General features: G+C 35.7%; 2 protein-coding genes across 2 annotated transcripts; one reads left to right on the top strand and one right to left on the bottom strand.

The window, feature by feature from the left end:
- The first annotated feature begins 4,611 nt into the window (after nt 1-4,611).
- On the top strand, nt 4,612-9,270 carry LOC133700961 (probable protein S-acyltransferase 14). The gene is made up of 7 exons (XM_062124704.1): nt 4,612-4,993; nt 6,036-6,282; nt 6,382-6,473; nt 7,659-7,782; nt 7,877-7,962; nt 8,060-8,125; nt 8,868-9,270. Exons 1-7 carry the CDS (start codon nt 4,781-4,783, stop codon nt 8,994-8,996), a joined length of 957 nt encoding a protein of 318 aa, XP_061980688.1. The 5' UTR covers nt 4,612-4,780; the 3' UTR covers nt 8,997-9,270.
- A 750-nt stretch (nt 9,271-10,020) lies between these two features.
- Nucleotides 10,021-16,552, bottom strand: LOC133700960 (cullin-1-like). Its single transcript, XM_062124703.1, has 20 exons — nt 16,324-16,552; nt 15,622-15,765; nt 15,426-15,525; nt 14,744-14,929; nt 14,585-14,632; nt 14,291-14,494; nt 14,132-14,209; nt 13,675-13,764; nt 13,497-13,577; nt 13,312-13,371; nt 12,882-12,908; nt 12,714-12,800; nt 12,474-12,623; nt 12,295-12,350; nt 12,070-12,190; nt 11,823-11,984; nt 11,542-11,685; nt 11,205-11,423; nt 10,903-11,070; nt 10,021-10,436 (listed from the first exon to the last, which is right to left on the bottom strand). Exons 2-20 carry the CDS (start codon nt 15,753-15,755, stop codon nt 10,335-10,337), a joined length of 2,217 nt encoding a protein of 738 aa, XP_061980687.1. The 5' UTR covers nt 15,756-15,765; nt 16,324-16,552; the 3' UTR covers nt 10,021-10,334.

Below are 16,552 nucleotides of genomic sequence, written 5' to 3'. Positions count from 1 at the left end.
CTTATTTTCAAATATGATTATAGCATTATTTTTTATAATATTAGCATTTGTTTCATTAATTATTATATATGAATTTGTTAATTTACTCATATAAGGACGATGGTTGATGTGTTTAATGAAAGCCCCTCGGAGGGAGCAGCTCAAACTTTTTTTTTTTAATTTTTATGAATGTTGATGTTTGGGATAATTTACGTGTGCTTTAATTAATTTTATAAATTTTAAAATTAATAATTATGTAAACTTCTAATTATTTTAAGATTTACTGATATTAAAATAACAAACTTAAAACTCCAACTTCTTACTAAATTCCAGGTTGCGTCTAACAGAACCTCTAGCTAGAAATAAAATAATGCTAATGGATCGATGCATTGCAACAGCCATCCTAAACGAGGAAAAAATAATTAACCATTAAATATTTTTCATCTCACAAGTAACAGAAGGTATATTAGCCGATTAAACAATACGCTGTGATGCTGATTTTGACGAATTGGGCAACCCATCGAACTAGTTGTAGGTGAGTACGCGTTCTGAACCCCTCAAAAGTTTTTTACTGAACGATTGAGGGAAGAGTCTTCTTCTTCTTTTTTCCTTCCTTTCTCCCCCTCAAAGTAATATCATCCGTAAAATATTTCCTGTGAAATGAATCAATGATGTAAAACGAAGAAAGTGAATTGTTTGACTCTTTCCATAAATGATTAAGACTTAAGAGGCCCACGTAGAGATCTTGATGGAAACAGGAAGGAAAATCTTCCGTTGAGCATAAATGAGTCTTTCTTCGACAGTGGCTCACTGTGACATGGCCGAAATCTATGGCTTGCAAGCTCCCTGGCGGGTCAGAGTCGTGGCCCAACAGTTTAATTACTGTTGTCCAGTCCCTTTGGGAACATCACCCTGGCGTTTAAAGTTGTTTACTGCCTTCAAAATTGAACCAGAGATCTAGAGAGAGAGAGCACTTACCACGGAAAAAGTCTCCAGCGGCTGTGAACATTCCAAAGAAAACGGGAAAACTAATTCCGTTGATCTATGAATGAAAATGGCAAAATTCCAGTATTAATGTGTGAAAAGCATTCGATAGCATCGAGCTTAATGCGAATCCAGAATATCAACGGGAGTTCCTCTCTGTTAAAATCAAGCCATAACTGGCCTGTGTCCGGGTAAAAAATAATGCCTGTGGCGCACCATGCATAATCATGGATCTTAGTTTCATTATCGTTGATGTTATGGACATCGATTTCAATCAAGTTATATATATTATTAATGTAAGACGGAAAAAGTTTTATTCTTAATCGATGTGAGATTCCTTACTAGTCTGGGGAATTTAACGTCAAAACAAATATTACTCATTGAAATTCTTGAAGTTAATTTCAGAAAACTCTACACATTGAATAAGTGAATCCCATATGTTCCACAAATCCAATGCTTGGTATTTTCGGAAAATGATTTCAAGAAAGGTTTTCGGTGTGTTTACTATGGTTGTTATAGTAGAATATGGAGCATCGTGTCTCAAAATTTTATCAAAACAGGGCAAAGCATTTATGAAATTGCTAACATGTATGGATTCCAGAGTAAATATGAGCAACAGTTCGGTATGGACACGTGGTGGTGATAGTCATAGAAGAAGCAAGAACATGTCTTTTCTCGTCATAAAGGTTGTAGAAACAGCCAAAGGAGTGGACTCTGACTCGAACTCAATCAAATTTCTCGCACATTAATGAGATTGTTTTGCAGGGGGCTTGTCACATTTATTGCTTTCTCGATCCATCTTATGCCCTCAACTGCTAACATTTATTCCACAGAAACAACTCCTTGCGTGCGGTGGCTCTAAATGCCAACAACCAAGAATTGCAGAGGCAGGGGGGGGGGAGAGAGAGAGGGTTGGTTTTGCATGTGAAGTTAATAAATGAGACACCGGGGCAGGAGAGTGACCCTATTAATTTGAGCAGTGGTCCTTCAATTTTTGGAATCATTTGTGCCAGCAGAGTGTAGCCGCTGCTGACCTGTGTGAAGTGTCATCCATCTTTCTTTGTATTTATACTGCACTTGTACTGTATACAGAGGTTAGGTTCACATACTCTTGCCCCCAACTTATCCTGGTTTACATGGGTAAGTCTTGACGAAAACAACACCTTCAAACCACTGTAATTAAACTTGACAACACTGGCTGACAGGTCATCTTGGTTGACTCGCCTTGTTAGGTATTATAAAAAGAGAGTTAATTTAAAGTTGATTTGAATTATTTTTTAAAAGAAATTTAAGCAATTTTATTTTGTGTTTTATTTAAAAAAATTATTTGAGTTAACTTATTCAATCAATAATAAAAATTTAAATATACTTTGTGCACTGTAATTATATTAATAAAAAAAAACTGATTAATCTAAACTAATTTATTCAATTAATGAGTCGAACTTTATATAAACCGGATTTGATAAACATGTTTCCAAACCATGATCACGTGCCTTTGGGCATTGTAATTGTTAGGACTCCACAGTTCGTGACACCATGGTGATAGAAAGAATCCACCCGGACCATTAACCCGGTTTTGTAACTCTACTTCGACAGTTATTTTATTTACTGGTTTTCTTGAAACTTAATTCCTATCTGAATTTTAAAACACGTGAAATAAATTTAATTGCATTGAAATAAAAATCAGGGGCATAAGTAGTTAATAGTCAGGATATGTGGGTGTTTGTTTTAAATCACAAGAACTCTTAATAATAATAATAATAATAATAGAAATTGTTAAAATCATTAAAAAAAACATTTTAAAGAGCATCATTTTAATTTTAGTAGATGAAAAATATTTTAAAAAATACTTTAAAAAATAAAAATTGTAGCTAAATACACACTAAATCCCTATTTGATAATGTAGTGTAAGGTATTTTTGAATTTAAAATAAATTAAAATAATTCATTTTTATAAATTTTTATTTTTAATATCATCCCATAAGCTCATAAAAAAATTAAAAAATACATTAATTTAATACTTTTAAAATAAAAAATAATATTAAAGTACAAACGGTCACTGAATCCACCCATCAATTCCAAGCTGAAGAAACATTTTATATTTGACTCTTAGGATATGTTTCTACACAAAAAGTTTTACCCCACGAAAGGTGTAACATTAATTCTTTCTCACCGACTCTTTCTGTCTCGTGAGATATGAAACATTCAAATAACTTTTATTTCTTTTTAACTCGATTTTAATTACTAATCATAAGTTATGTATTCTCTCTGTTTTTATAAGAAAATAATAATTTATCAACACATCAAACATCCTTAAATATAATTATCTTCGTAAAAACACCGCTTTTTTAATTAGAATCTCATAATGGTCCTGGATGGCATCTCCTCTCTCTCTCTAAAAGAAATGGATGGCATCTCCTCTCTCTCTCTAAAAGAAAATGGGCGGGCGTAGCTTAAGGCCCGAGCAAGTCGGGCCATGGCCCAGGCTTGCATGGGCTGTCCAGTTTCTTTTTTTTCTTAGACATTTGTTTTTCTTAAATTATGTTTTTTAAACTAATTTTGAACTTATCATGTTTAATTTTATTATTCTTGCACGTTATACAATATACCATAAGAATTCTATTTCATACTAATCTACTTTTATGTGATTTTATGTATATAAGAGTTATTATATATCATTTTTTAGTTTAAACTAACATAATTCTTTTGAGGAAGAAAAATTAAAAATACAAAATATACAAAATGTGGTGGGAAATATATTTTTTCCTGTTGTGTGGGATATGTATAAAAATTTAACATCATATAAAAGAAATTAAAATAAAGAATACCTATAACACATTCTGAAGATAACATCAACAACAAGGACAAATAAAAATATAAGCTTTTTTTATTCTATTCTACTTTCACCTTCAATATCAGATATAGATATAATTAAATATTTATTTTTTGTCCCTGGATGCAAATTAGTCTTGTCACGAACATCTTATCTCGTACTATATTGTTTTCACTGTCTTGTCCCGACATTTTTTTTTAACCAAATCCAATCTAAGGTTGTATTTGATTATGGATTCAAAGGATAAATGTTAAAAGAGTTTTTTTGAAACTTTAACATGTTTATTTCAAAATTAAATATTGATTTTTCCTCTCTTATAGTCACATATTATAATTGAATTCTACCGTTAAACTTTATATGCTATATTTAATTTTAATATATTTTTTTAAAATTATTTGTCCCCACCATCACAAATAATTCTTACATATCTACCAAGAATCCTTAATATTCTGTCCTTCAACCATTTTTTACGCTCTATTTTTTTTATTTCTTAAAAATAAAACAGGATAAGAAGGGCCACAGCATGAAGAAAAGGATCAAATTGGAAATATATTTAAAATACAACTAATTATTTAAAAAAAGAAAGGGACTATTTAACTTAGTTTTCAAATCTAGGAGGTACGAATATATAATTTACTCCTAGAACAATCTGTGAAGGTTTGAAGTCTGCTTCTAAACAAGTCTTGAAAAGCCCAACCTGCTAGCAAAGCCCAATAGCTTTTACAGGCTGCTTGCTTCACAAGTTGTCTCTAGTACCAAAACCTAAAACTGAAGCCCAATGAAACTCGTTGTCAAAGGCAGCTCTCATTTTAACAACGACAATGATAATAATGCCCAAAGTCCACATCGATGTTCTCCTCTCTCTCACATCTTCTTCCTTCAACATCAAACGGAGCACCATTTTCAGACAACATAAATTTCAAATTTTGGCACTCCATTATTTGATCTATAAAGTCTAATCTTCAGGTTGAATTGAAGCCAAATTATGCAGAAATCAGGAAAGTCGGTAATGGCATGGAACGTTTTCAAGTTTTGTACAGCACTGCGTGCTCTTGGTTCCATCATGATAGTATTAGTGCTTGGCATAATTGGGGTTACATATTATGTTATTGTTGTAGCTAATTATGGTCCAGCTCTTTTTCATGGTGGCCTGGATTCTTTTGTCGCTTTCCTTGTCTTGGTTTTGTTCCATTCCTTGGTAAGTTCCACTTTCCTTTCATTTTTTAAAAAGGTTTTGATGTTTTGTTTGTAACTGTTGATGTTTTATGGTTGTTGTGGTTTGTATCGCATGCAAAGGCTGAATTCTTAGGCTAATACTAGAAATGATAACCCTGCTTTGGATTGTAAGCAACCAATGCATAGATTGAGCCGGTGTTAAGAATGTTTATCATATACGAAGGAATTCTTTACATGGATTTCAAAGTGGGATTCTTTATTGCGATATTTATTTCAGGTTTTAAATGTTAGCTAGCAACATTTACCATTGCGACTGAAAACAGCTTTTTAGCAGCCACACAAATACATGTCTAGCATTTTCATATCAGTTTATATGCAATTTGGGTTTTGGCTGTTATAGATTCAATTTCGGTTAGCTCGTATGCAATTCATGTTGATTCGTTTTGCTGAAAGAAGTAATATCTGAACTCAATTTCCTCTAGTTCTTACTGACCAAACAAAGGACTTCCATGTTGGTTCCTTGATCTTCTCAAGTTTCCATACAATCGGGTAGGATTGACCTTAAATTCAATATCTCCTGTATTTTTTTAACAAACAGCTTGCTAATGGTCGTTAACTGGCTTATTACTATTGAGAACAATTCAGGAGATGTATTGGAATTGACCTTAAATTCAATATCTCCTGTATTTTTTTAACAAACAGCTTGCTAATGGTCATTAACTGGCTTATTACTATTGAGAACAATTTAGGAGATGTATTGGATTATTGAGTTGTGGGACTTTGGAGAATTGTCTTTCTCTCCCATGTATAGCATCATATATGGAAGGAAACTGATGAGCATAATACCTTCACTTAACCATCCACCGAGTTCCATGTATGCTGGATAACATCCGTGCACAATGAATGGCTGCCAAGCCAGCTACCAATCTAAGTGGGTGGGATAATGTTGGTGAACTTATTCGGTGAACATAGTAGTGGTCCTCTATCTAAAAATGAGTTTGTCCAATAACTGTAAAAAGAACTCTATAATACTGAATTTCTATTTGTGGGATTTGGTTATGTAGCTGGTGATGCTATTATGGAGCTACTTCACTACTGTTCTAACTGATCCTGGTGGTGTCCCGCCAAATTGGAGGCCATCAATAGACGAGGAGAGTGGTGATGCTGATCCATTGGTGGGATTAGGATATGAAGGCACAGATTTAGGTTTAAATCAACCGGCTACATTCGGTGAGCCAGCTAATCCACAACTACGAGTCTGTCGAAAATGCAACCAGTGTAAACCTCCCCGTTGCCATCACTGTTCTGTTTGTGAGTTTTTCTTCTTTCGGTCTACATGGTTTTCTTTTCTAGAAGCCTAGCTGCTGTTTAATCTCAACTAAAGGTAGCTTCATTTGTTAATTGTTTCAGGTGGAAGGTGTATATTGAAAATGGACCATCATTGTGTATGGGTCGTGAATTGTGTTGGGGCATTGAACTACAAGTATTTCCTTCTTTTCTTGGTATGTTAACTATCATAAGAAACTTGGGTATATTTATGCATATTCCAGAGTGGGAATGCAGATTATTTATCTCAATGAATGGAATTATCATTGTGTACAGCTAATTCATGGTTTAACAATTTTGAAATCAACTATCATAAGAAACTTGGGTATATTTATGCATATTCCAGAGTGGGAATGCAGATTATTTATCTCAATGAATGGAATTATCATTGTGTACAGCTAATTCATGGTTTAACAATTTTGAAATCAACTTTCTATATGCATAAAACATAAATTAACATCTGAGAAATGTTTTATATGCATATAACATTGTCTTGACCCATCAAATCTTTTTACTCAACTTACAATAAGATACAATTGCTTTTGATAGTATCAATCGTATGCCTATATCTTCACAGCATACATGTACATCCTAAAGTATCACAAAAATGTTTGTGAGAAAGATTGCTTGACTATAAAGAAATTGATCATTGGCATGGTGAAAGATGGCGCTTTTACAGATAAATGTAAAATTCTTGTGGCACCTGGAAGGTGTGTGTTGCTCTTGGAAGCTGTATTAGAAGCTACTGGATAAATAATCTTACTTGTTCCAAATCACATTATTATGTCATAATAGTTTTATACTTCTGATTCCATGTAAAATCTGCTGCTTCATCTTCCCTCGCCTTCCTAAATAAATTACCTGACTTCCTCTCTCTCTCTCTCTGACCATTGATTATATGATGTCCTCACCATTAATGAACTCCGGTTTCTCTTTTTTCATTTTGTCCTTCATTCTGTGGGTTGCAAGGCTCACAACTTCAAGCACCAACAGGGGAAATAACTTTCTATTCCATAAATAACTGCAAATTCAAGACTCTATTTCATACCTTTGCTGTTCTGCGAGGCATATGCTTGAGATAGTGTTCTTTATTAGGTTCTTGCAAGTACTCTAAATTATCTACAGATGGCTGGTGCAAATAGCCATTGAAATGCATCTAAAGCACTGGTCATTCTTGCCATTTGTGCACACCTGTAACCCCTCCTCTGTTTTCTCTATTGTGGAATATCAACATACATTGATTGGTAATAAATTATTACATCCTCTCTTTATTAAAATTTTTAATCTTATCATGCTATAAATATATCCTCTTCTCTAAAACAAACTCCCAATCTAGTTTTTGTTGCTTATTTCTTATGCAGTTTTACACGTTTCTCTTGACAACTCTTGTCACTTTATCCTTATTGAGGCTGTTTATAGCATTTTTCACTGATGGTGTAATAAATGGAACACCGGGAACCCTTGTTGCCACTTTTGTCACATTTGGTAAGTCGGAGGGAAATCTGTCTGTTTTGTCCATTTTCATTTCTTGTCTGTGTCCTTTTCTATTTTTCTTACTTTTATCATTTGATTATTTCAGTTTTGAACTTATCATTTGCATTGAGTATTATGGGCTTCCTGGTTATGCACATATCGTTGGTATTAGGCAATACCACCACCATTGAGGTGATGCCTTTTGCTATGTTTGCTTCTTTTCTTTCCTCACATGTTACAGAGGTTTTCATCTGGTGCCGCAATTAAAAGTTCATTTTCTTACTTTCAGGCATTCGAGAAGAAAACCAATCCTAAATGGCGTTATGACCTTGGTCGAAGGAAAAACTTTGAACAGGTTATTTTCGGTCCTTCCCATTAATCTTTATCTAATCACTGTGTATGTGTGCTTGCTTCTTCATCATTTCTTTTACCTTTCAATTTATAACCATTTCATTGTATAATGAGGTTTTACACTGCACTTGCACTGCTAGAGCAGAAAAAAACCTGCGCAAGTTGCATGCATATTTTTGGACTTTCACGAAGTAATTCCAACCTGCAAGGACCATACTGTTCCTTGAAATTGAGGTTTGGATCGCAACGTGGTATACACTTTGTGTTCCCATTACACATTTCCATAATCAGTTCCGCTCTCCATCATAAGATGATTTGATTCCTTAAATGGAAAACGGCTTGTTCATGTCCCCATATGTACTGACATTCATCCCAGCTCGTGTTCTTATTTTGTTGAGGTCACCATTCCCTCAGGGAAATTATTAGATTAGTATCTGTTTATTGCAATTGGGATGACATTGACATTTCCCAAGCTGCTGGCACTTGCATGTCAAACTGCACATAGAAGCAGGTTGCACTAATGTAAGATTCAAACTTGGATGGTTCTATGCTTTACACGGTTCTAAAGCTTCCTCATTACTGACTTTCCATGCCATATGATCACAGTTGAGAAACTAAGAGTTATTTGTGTCTGTCCCTGAATAGACTCTTGGTATTCAGATCATGTTTGCTATGATTTGTCACGCCACTTGGTATGTAGAGGAGAAAAGCTGATCATAATGGCGAGTTTTTGTTTTCTATGCCAGGTGTTTGGGGTGGATAAGAGATGCTGGTTCATCCCTGCTTATTCAGAAGAGGATTTGGAATGCATGCCAGTGCTTCGAGGTTTTGAATATCCAACAAGACCCGACTTGGATGAGCTCCAGCAGCTCTAATGGCACCTATCAGTTTGAATGGCATCAATCGTCTTATAGTGCTTTGACAATCTTAAAAAAAGGCTCACTCAAAGCGGATCTGGGCGAGGAAGAAGATATAGGTATATTCATGTAGAGGTGCGTCGATTTTGAAAAATACGTAGTGCTTGGAAGGTGTCTCTGTGCACGTTGTACTCTGGACTAGCCAGTCGAAAAAATAACGTAGGACTATTTTGGACTGCTATAAATTCTCTTGTTTTCCCATGCTAAATTATTTACAAGCCCTTTTTCTCTATCACCGACACTAAATGCCAGTTTCGTTCCGGGGCAGGCCTGCAACTGTACCCCCATCCCTCTAATTTCCCCCTCCAAAAAGAAAAACAAATACGAGCAAGCATTGAGGAAACCTGAAAAAGTTTCACGCATACCTTTAGAAGAGACGACAGTTGACCATTTTAAGAACGGATTGATGGTACCTAATCGTCTCATAAAAATGCAGTTCCCACGAGAGGGGCGGGTACTCGCATGGAACTCAGATCAATTTTACTCAGATGAGGTCAATTAGCTCAATACAAATTATATACAAGGCTAGACCAGAAAGAAGAGAAGCCACGTCAAATTTTGAGGGAAACCTAAAAAGACTGTTTGCGGTCGATATATAACCAAGAAATAAAGAGGAGTGTATTCGGGGAGGGGCCAACTACCACATCTGGCACTTCTGTTCTAGAAAGGGCGGCCGTTAAGGAAAAGAGAAACAGAGCACGGAATCTCAGCCTCCACAAGACTCCCGATTTTGAGAATTATTGCAACTCCGCCTAGGGTTACACCATCGGATGATACAACATGCCTGACAGCATAACCTGTACACACGCACAAACAATTGAATCGAAATCCAGGACCAGCAACACCTTTACGCATTCAAAAAATAAATGCACTCGTGAAAACCATATTGCAGTTTCAATCATCATAACAGGCTTTCCTAAAGGATGCATTCTCCGTAGAGTAAGATTTAATTTTTTTCAGTGCCATAGTGCAACATAGCAAATCGAAGCGAAATGGGGCAATTACCATATTTCAACGAGATAATGTAGTAATAGCAAGGCAACATTGCATATGGCATCAAACAAGCTTGTGCCAATAAGAAGTTATATTTCCTACTACTGATCTTCAGTAACTGCGGGTTAGATGAGACCACTGCAGAAAGCTGGCTGCATTGAGGAGAAAATGTACAACAATCCTGACCCTGTATTCTCATTTTTTGTGTAATGACTAAAGGCAATTGCAACTACGCCATTTACATTGATTAATCTGAATAACTGCAACTGTATACTCCCTTTCAGCTCCCCTTTCAAGCAAAAATCAAGCCAGGTACTTGAACATGTTTGGGTTTTCCTTGTCTCTTTCTAAATAATCTCGGGAGATCAGATCTTCTATCCGCTTCTTGATAGCTTTAATGTCAGGCTGCATATTACAATCCATCGGTTATCATACAAGGATATGTAGATTACATAAAAGAAAAGGTCTTCCAATATTGAGGATACCCCTCGATATCTTTTTATTGACAGCAGCAATGCTACTAGCCTCCTAATCCTCACCCGGTGAGATTTTGGAGGATTTTTCAAAAAAGGCTAACTACGCATATTCAGAAAGAAGTATCATAGCAGAGTAGAAAAACTCATGTTCTATCTACAGGTATCATGCTTGCAAATGTTGGGGTTCTATTAATTCATAAGAGCATCCACTCTATCTAAGAACCAGAAAGTAAGATTTTCTTGAAAGCAATCCCCTCACTGGACCAACAGGGCTATAGCATTTTCTAATCTTGATACGAGTCATAAAATTAAACACAGGCCCCAGATCCTCCCATTATATTTGTCAGTTTCTCTAAACTTTGTCTGATAAATTTAAAGGGAAGTGTATGCCATACCTTGAACATGAGATTCAACTGCTCAACACACTCCAAGACAAGCTGTTGATGACCCAACACTTTCCGACTCTTCATGATGCGCACAATTGCAGCATCAATAGCATACCGTCTGTCTTTGTCGACATCTTCAACAACCTTCTTTCTTTCATCAACAAGTGGAAGAGGAACCTAAGTTGCACCATTTCAAGTATTTAATATCCAGAGTATAAACCCCAACCCCAAATGTGAAAAGGCAATATTGTCAATGACGTAGTAAAACATCAAAATATAATTGACAGTAGAGAGTGTCGAGAATATCAGACCTTGATCCTCCTCATCCTATCATTGAACTTGTGATTGAACTCAAAGTAATCATTTTGGTTAACAGTCTTTGTGTTTGGCTCCTTGCTAAGGATTTTATACTTGCCACATGACAGGGAATGAAGCAATCTAGGCAAGTCATCATCACTCAAGTTTGACTGGGTCATAATCTCTGAATAACTGAGTTTGTCTGAAGTATTAAAAAGCATCAGGAGACAAGCCTGTAGAAGATAGACAGGAATCAAATAATCAGAACCAAACATCTGAATGCAATAATGATGGAAAAATATATGCAAATCATCCCTCCACTATCCTACAAAGGTAGGTTTGATACCGTACCTGGTAGGTCGTCACAACCAGCTCAATAGTTTTTTGGTCAAACTTGGCATTAATGTGGCAAGATCCCAAAGAGTAAATCCATGTTAGTTTTCTGTGCTTGCTCTTCAGGTCATAGAACTCCTTGAAAACTTCCACTCCCCTAGCCTGAAACAAAAGGTTCCAAAATGTTCATTTTGAAGAAAAAGGAAAAGAAATTCTGTTTTTGATTTTCTGCCAGATTACCATTACATCACAAATACAGAAAAAACCCTACTGTCTAATATGAAAACGTAAATCATTACCATTTCTGCAGGTAGGTTGATATCAGAGGATTTATATGTTGGCCAGTACCCAGTTGTGAGAACATTTACTTGCAAATCAATCCCCAGACGTGTGGATGGGTTATTGGCAAGATACTCATCAAAGCTGGACTGATGTTCCTTTGCCAATTGCAAATCTGTGACCTGGAAAAGAAACACAAAAGAGACAATTTATCACCACAGTTACATGGACACATTGACAAACATTATACCAGTGCCCCCAGCTCACCATTCCTTCCATCTTTGAGGTAAATTGTCCACCACATTGCTGCTTCAATTTTGACAGTATACTCCTTTCATGTTCATCGTTAGCACTCCGATCAAAAAGAAGTCGACGGGCAAGTTTTTTCCTGGAAAAAGAAAAAAAAAGAACTTAAATCAAGTATACTAATGACTAAATAAGAAACGGTACAAACAACAAACATATGAAATGAAAGGCAGAGATCAGTCCTACCTATAAAATTCAGCAAAAAGGTCCTTGTCACTAATAAATGCAAGCAGCTTAACCACCTACAGAAATCCACCACAATTAAAAGCCATAATCAGTAATAGGTCTCAATATATCACCCTGAAAAATCCATCAGACTACATTATAATGATTTACAAATTAATTAAAATCCTTCGCAAGGTCACCTTCTCCAGTGTTTCTTCAATGGCTTCATCACTTAGTTTCTCACTTCCACCCTTTCGGAGGATAGTGTCACAAAAGGTTGCCAGTAGTTCAGCACTTGAGCTCCCAGCAACTGTTTTATTGCAAAAGATCTCAAAAGCCTCTTTCATGGCCTATTTAACAACCCAAAAGGGAGGACAAACCTGTTAGACAAAATGACAAAACAAAACTTGAAGAGCCGGAATATGTTGTCTGCCACCAACCTTGTGAAACAATGTGTGGTTTTGAAAACAAGCAGTCACATAAGTCATGTATTTATCATGCAGCTCAATTATCTTTCGAATGAGAACCTGAAATCAATCCATCAAGTCAATTATTTGACCTTCCCAATTATCAATAGGTATCTAAAACATAGAAGGCAAAAGATTTACTTGTTCCTGAACACCACCATTTGCAGCCTGTGGAAGCACAAAACCACCTTTAGCACCACAATTAACAATTGAAAAAAAGATACATCTAACTTATTTCTATATATATATATATTGCATTATTAAAAAATAGCTGTGGAAATATGGAGTCGGCATTACAACCTCAAGAGTAACAACTCTAAATGTTTTCCCGTATAACCATAAAAAAGAGTCAGCGGAAATGTAAAAGACACATTATTATAACTACAAGACTAGTGTTGTCCTCCCCCAGCTACTATAGTGCTGATAAGAATGGTCAAAATTACATGAAAAATGCAAAAACTCTTGGGGACCGCACATAATATAATTTTAACACATGTAGCAAGCAGCTAAAATGATGCTAAAATGCCAATTTAGATCAAGCAGTGCAAAGAATAAAATCACGGCAACAAACCTGGCTACTCGCAGCGTCTTCTGCTTGCTGGATCAAGGCTGTTCCTTCAGCAGTAATATGCTATCCAAAGCACAAAAAGGGGGTAGGTTGTTGAGAATTGTGGGAAGGATCAGTAATAAAAAAAAATACATGATAAGAGGGCTCTTTTGGTAGCAAAATAGCAAAAACAGAGGATGTCAACCAACCTGCTTGAATACATTAGAAACAGGTTCCAAGCCACGGGTAACCTTATGATAAAGCCTAAACATCCTGGATAGATCTTCCACCTGACAAGGTGTAACCGAGAATATATTATTATTTGCAGTATATGACACAATGACCACTAAGAATCAGGACTTGAAGCAACGCCAAACCACCATTTACCTTGTCATCTCTGAGCAATGCACGAACTCCAGAATGTTCCTTCTCTAGCAGTTGATTTGCATTGACCACCAATAACTCATGTTGCACTTTCTACATAACATGTCGCTATTTATTAGTCTACAATCTATTCATAAAAAAAAAAAAACACCCAATACAGTAAGGTCATGGCATCCAAGTAAAAGGAATAATAGCAAGATTCCTTGTCCTCCCCAAATGTGCTAAACAGCAAATACAGTAAGGTCATGAGATAAATTTTTATTTTATAGCTTCCTTAAAAAAGTTTAGTTAGCTGATTACCATTAGGCAGAGACACAGCATGTAATCAAAACAAAAATATGTATTTGCATAACACATGGTATATGTGAAAACAGGTATGATAAATGAGCAAATACATATTTTCCAGCACAGAAAAGGAAGAAACCAATAATCCTGTGCATGTGATATGTAGCCAACTAACCTCCACTAATTTTATCTCACTGCTTGAATGCAAGTAGTGAGAAACTCTATCCCTCTCTCTCTTCAAGCATTCCTCAGCCTGCATGTCCACAAACAGTGTTTAGGATAAAAAATGTTAATCATAAAACAACTAGAAAGACCCATGCAAATAAGTTCTTGCCTTTATCATGTAATCTGGACAAGAATCCTCTCGAATCCAGTTTGCTGCTTTAACAGAATAGTAAGCACCAGTACCTTGAAGCATGTGTGCTTCAAAATCATCTGCATAATGATCCATTTGTGACATTCCAATCTCAACGTATATATCTAAAACATTCTTTAGCAGTGCTCTGTCTATCTGTTCCCCATCACGTTCTTTACCAATCTGGCCACCATACAATAATTCCAACTTTGTTATTAGAAAGAGGAATTGAATCTCACTGCCTAAAGAAGCAAAAAAGTTCAAGTAGCTTACCACATCAAGCACAGCATCCTTGGCTTGACTATGCACTTCCTGATAAACCTGAAAAAATGAAAATTGATAACAAAATCATTTAAATTATCTCTTAAACAAGAAAATGAGTAATCCAGATGATGGTTAGAGAAAATGAAGCAGTCAAAGGAATTAGCATACCAGATCACGGAAGCAAGTCAGTCCAACTTCATTAAGTGGTGGAAGTGACCTCCGAGCAATGAAGTAACGGTCAAGATAATTGAAGAAGCGTGACAACCACCTAACCATAATTTTATGATTAACCCATCTTTTTACAAGCTCCCTCAGCATAAACTCATCATGTTTCTCCCTTATTGATGGTAATACCTGACAAGGAAAACAGAACTATGAATGTTAAACAGTAAAAAAGGCCAAAAAGTTGAATTATTCATTAGGATAAGCAAATCAAACTGGCCATTGATAAAACGACACTGCTGAAACTTCTTTAATAAATAAATGTAAAACCCAGTGATCACTGCAAGAACAAACCACCCATACCCCACCCTCAATTTACAAGATCATTGAACTGAAGAAAGTTTTATATTGCAGTGATAGATGCAACATGGCATAACAAAATAACTCATTGTACACTGCACCAAATAGCTGTTGATTTAGAACTAACATCACCAGACATCATTGTTTTGTAGCTTTACTTTTTTGCATTGTAAATGGAAAGAAAAGACCTTATCCAGCGAATCATACAATGCAGACATTGGCAATAACGATGTCTTGAGGAAAGCAGTTGTACTTGCAAGATGATAACTGATAAACATGGATCAAACAGCAAATTGAAGAGAAAAAAACAGATGCTAATCCTCCTCACCGTGGAGTTAATATATACTTGAAAAGCTTCCCTATACTTGTCATAAAGCTGTTGAGAATAGTCATTTGGTGGCTTCTGAGTACACATATTGTAGATAGTTCTGAAGTGTTGACAATAAAGAAAGATTAGAACATTTGCAAGAATCTTCTAACCATTTCATCAAAACAACGTTAATAAAAAAGAAAAGGAAATATACGTGTAAAGCATCATATATTCTTCAGAGCTGAATTGCTCTAGTGATCCATCCAGGATCCCCTTCAGCTTTGAGATCCCATTCTGCATATATTCCCATCCCTCCTCAAGTTCGGTAGTCTTGCGATCCTTACTCATAATGAATCTTCTGTTAAAACATAAAGAAGATTATCAAAACCCTCACCCACGAATTAAAAAGTGAAAGACTCGACCCCGCTCATCATAATGCCGATCTTTTCAATCCTTTTTGCAGAACAAAAACATCAATCCAAGTCCAAACCAGTAGTTACAGAAAAAGGTGTGTGCAGTTTAGCAGTGCTGAACAAAACAAAACAAACAAACAATCAAAAAATAAAAACCCCAAGATATTATTAAATCAAAACACAAAAATATTAACAATGGTTCATAGCCATAAACCATCCAGAACCATAAAATAATGAAAAATCCGCAAAAAAGAATCGATCAAAACGCAAGAACATTAAACCTGGGATTGGAATTAAACAGCAACACTAAAGAAACAAACAAACTCTAAAATCAAATCAAGACTCTAAAAATGGAAACCTAAGATGAAAAGCTCGACTGGAAAACAAATACTCCAATCACAAGCAATATTGCTTGTCAGAATCGGTAAAATCATTCAATGCATAACAAAAAAACAACAAAAACAAAGCCGGCTAGTAAACCCTAAATATTGAGAGGGGCGTACCAGACGGGGATTGAAAACAATGGCGAGAGAAATCAGGTTAAGAGTTTTTTTTCTTATGATTGAGAGAATTTGAGAGACAGAAACCCTGATAACCTGTTCTATATAGAGAGGAATTTTGGAGAGGGGAGGGTTTCCTGGGATGTTTTCCTTTCTTTCTGCTACGGAGAAAGGTAAAAAAGAGAGAGCAGGGATGCATGTATAAGCGCTATGGGAAGTTTTAATAATCAGT

The sequence above is a fragment of the Populus nigra genome, chromosome 8 (assembly GCF_951802175.1).
Source record: "Populus nigra chromosome 8, ddPopNigr1.1, whole genome shotgun sequence".
NCBI classification, from domain to species: Eukaryota; Viridiplantae; Streptophyta; class Magnoliopsida; order Malpighiales; family Salicaceae; genus Populus; species Populus nigra.
This window is presented reverse-complemented; position numbering and strand designations above follow the sequence as displayed.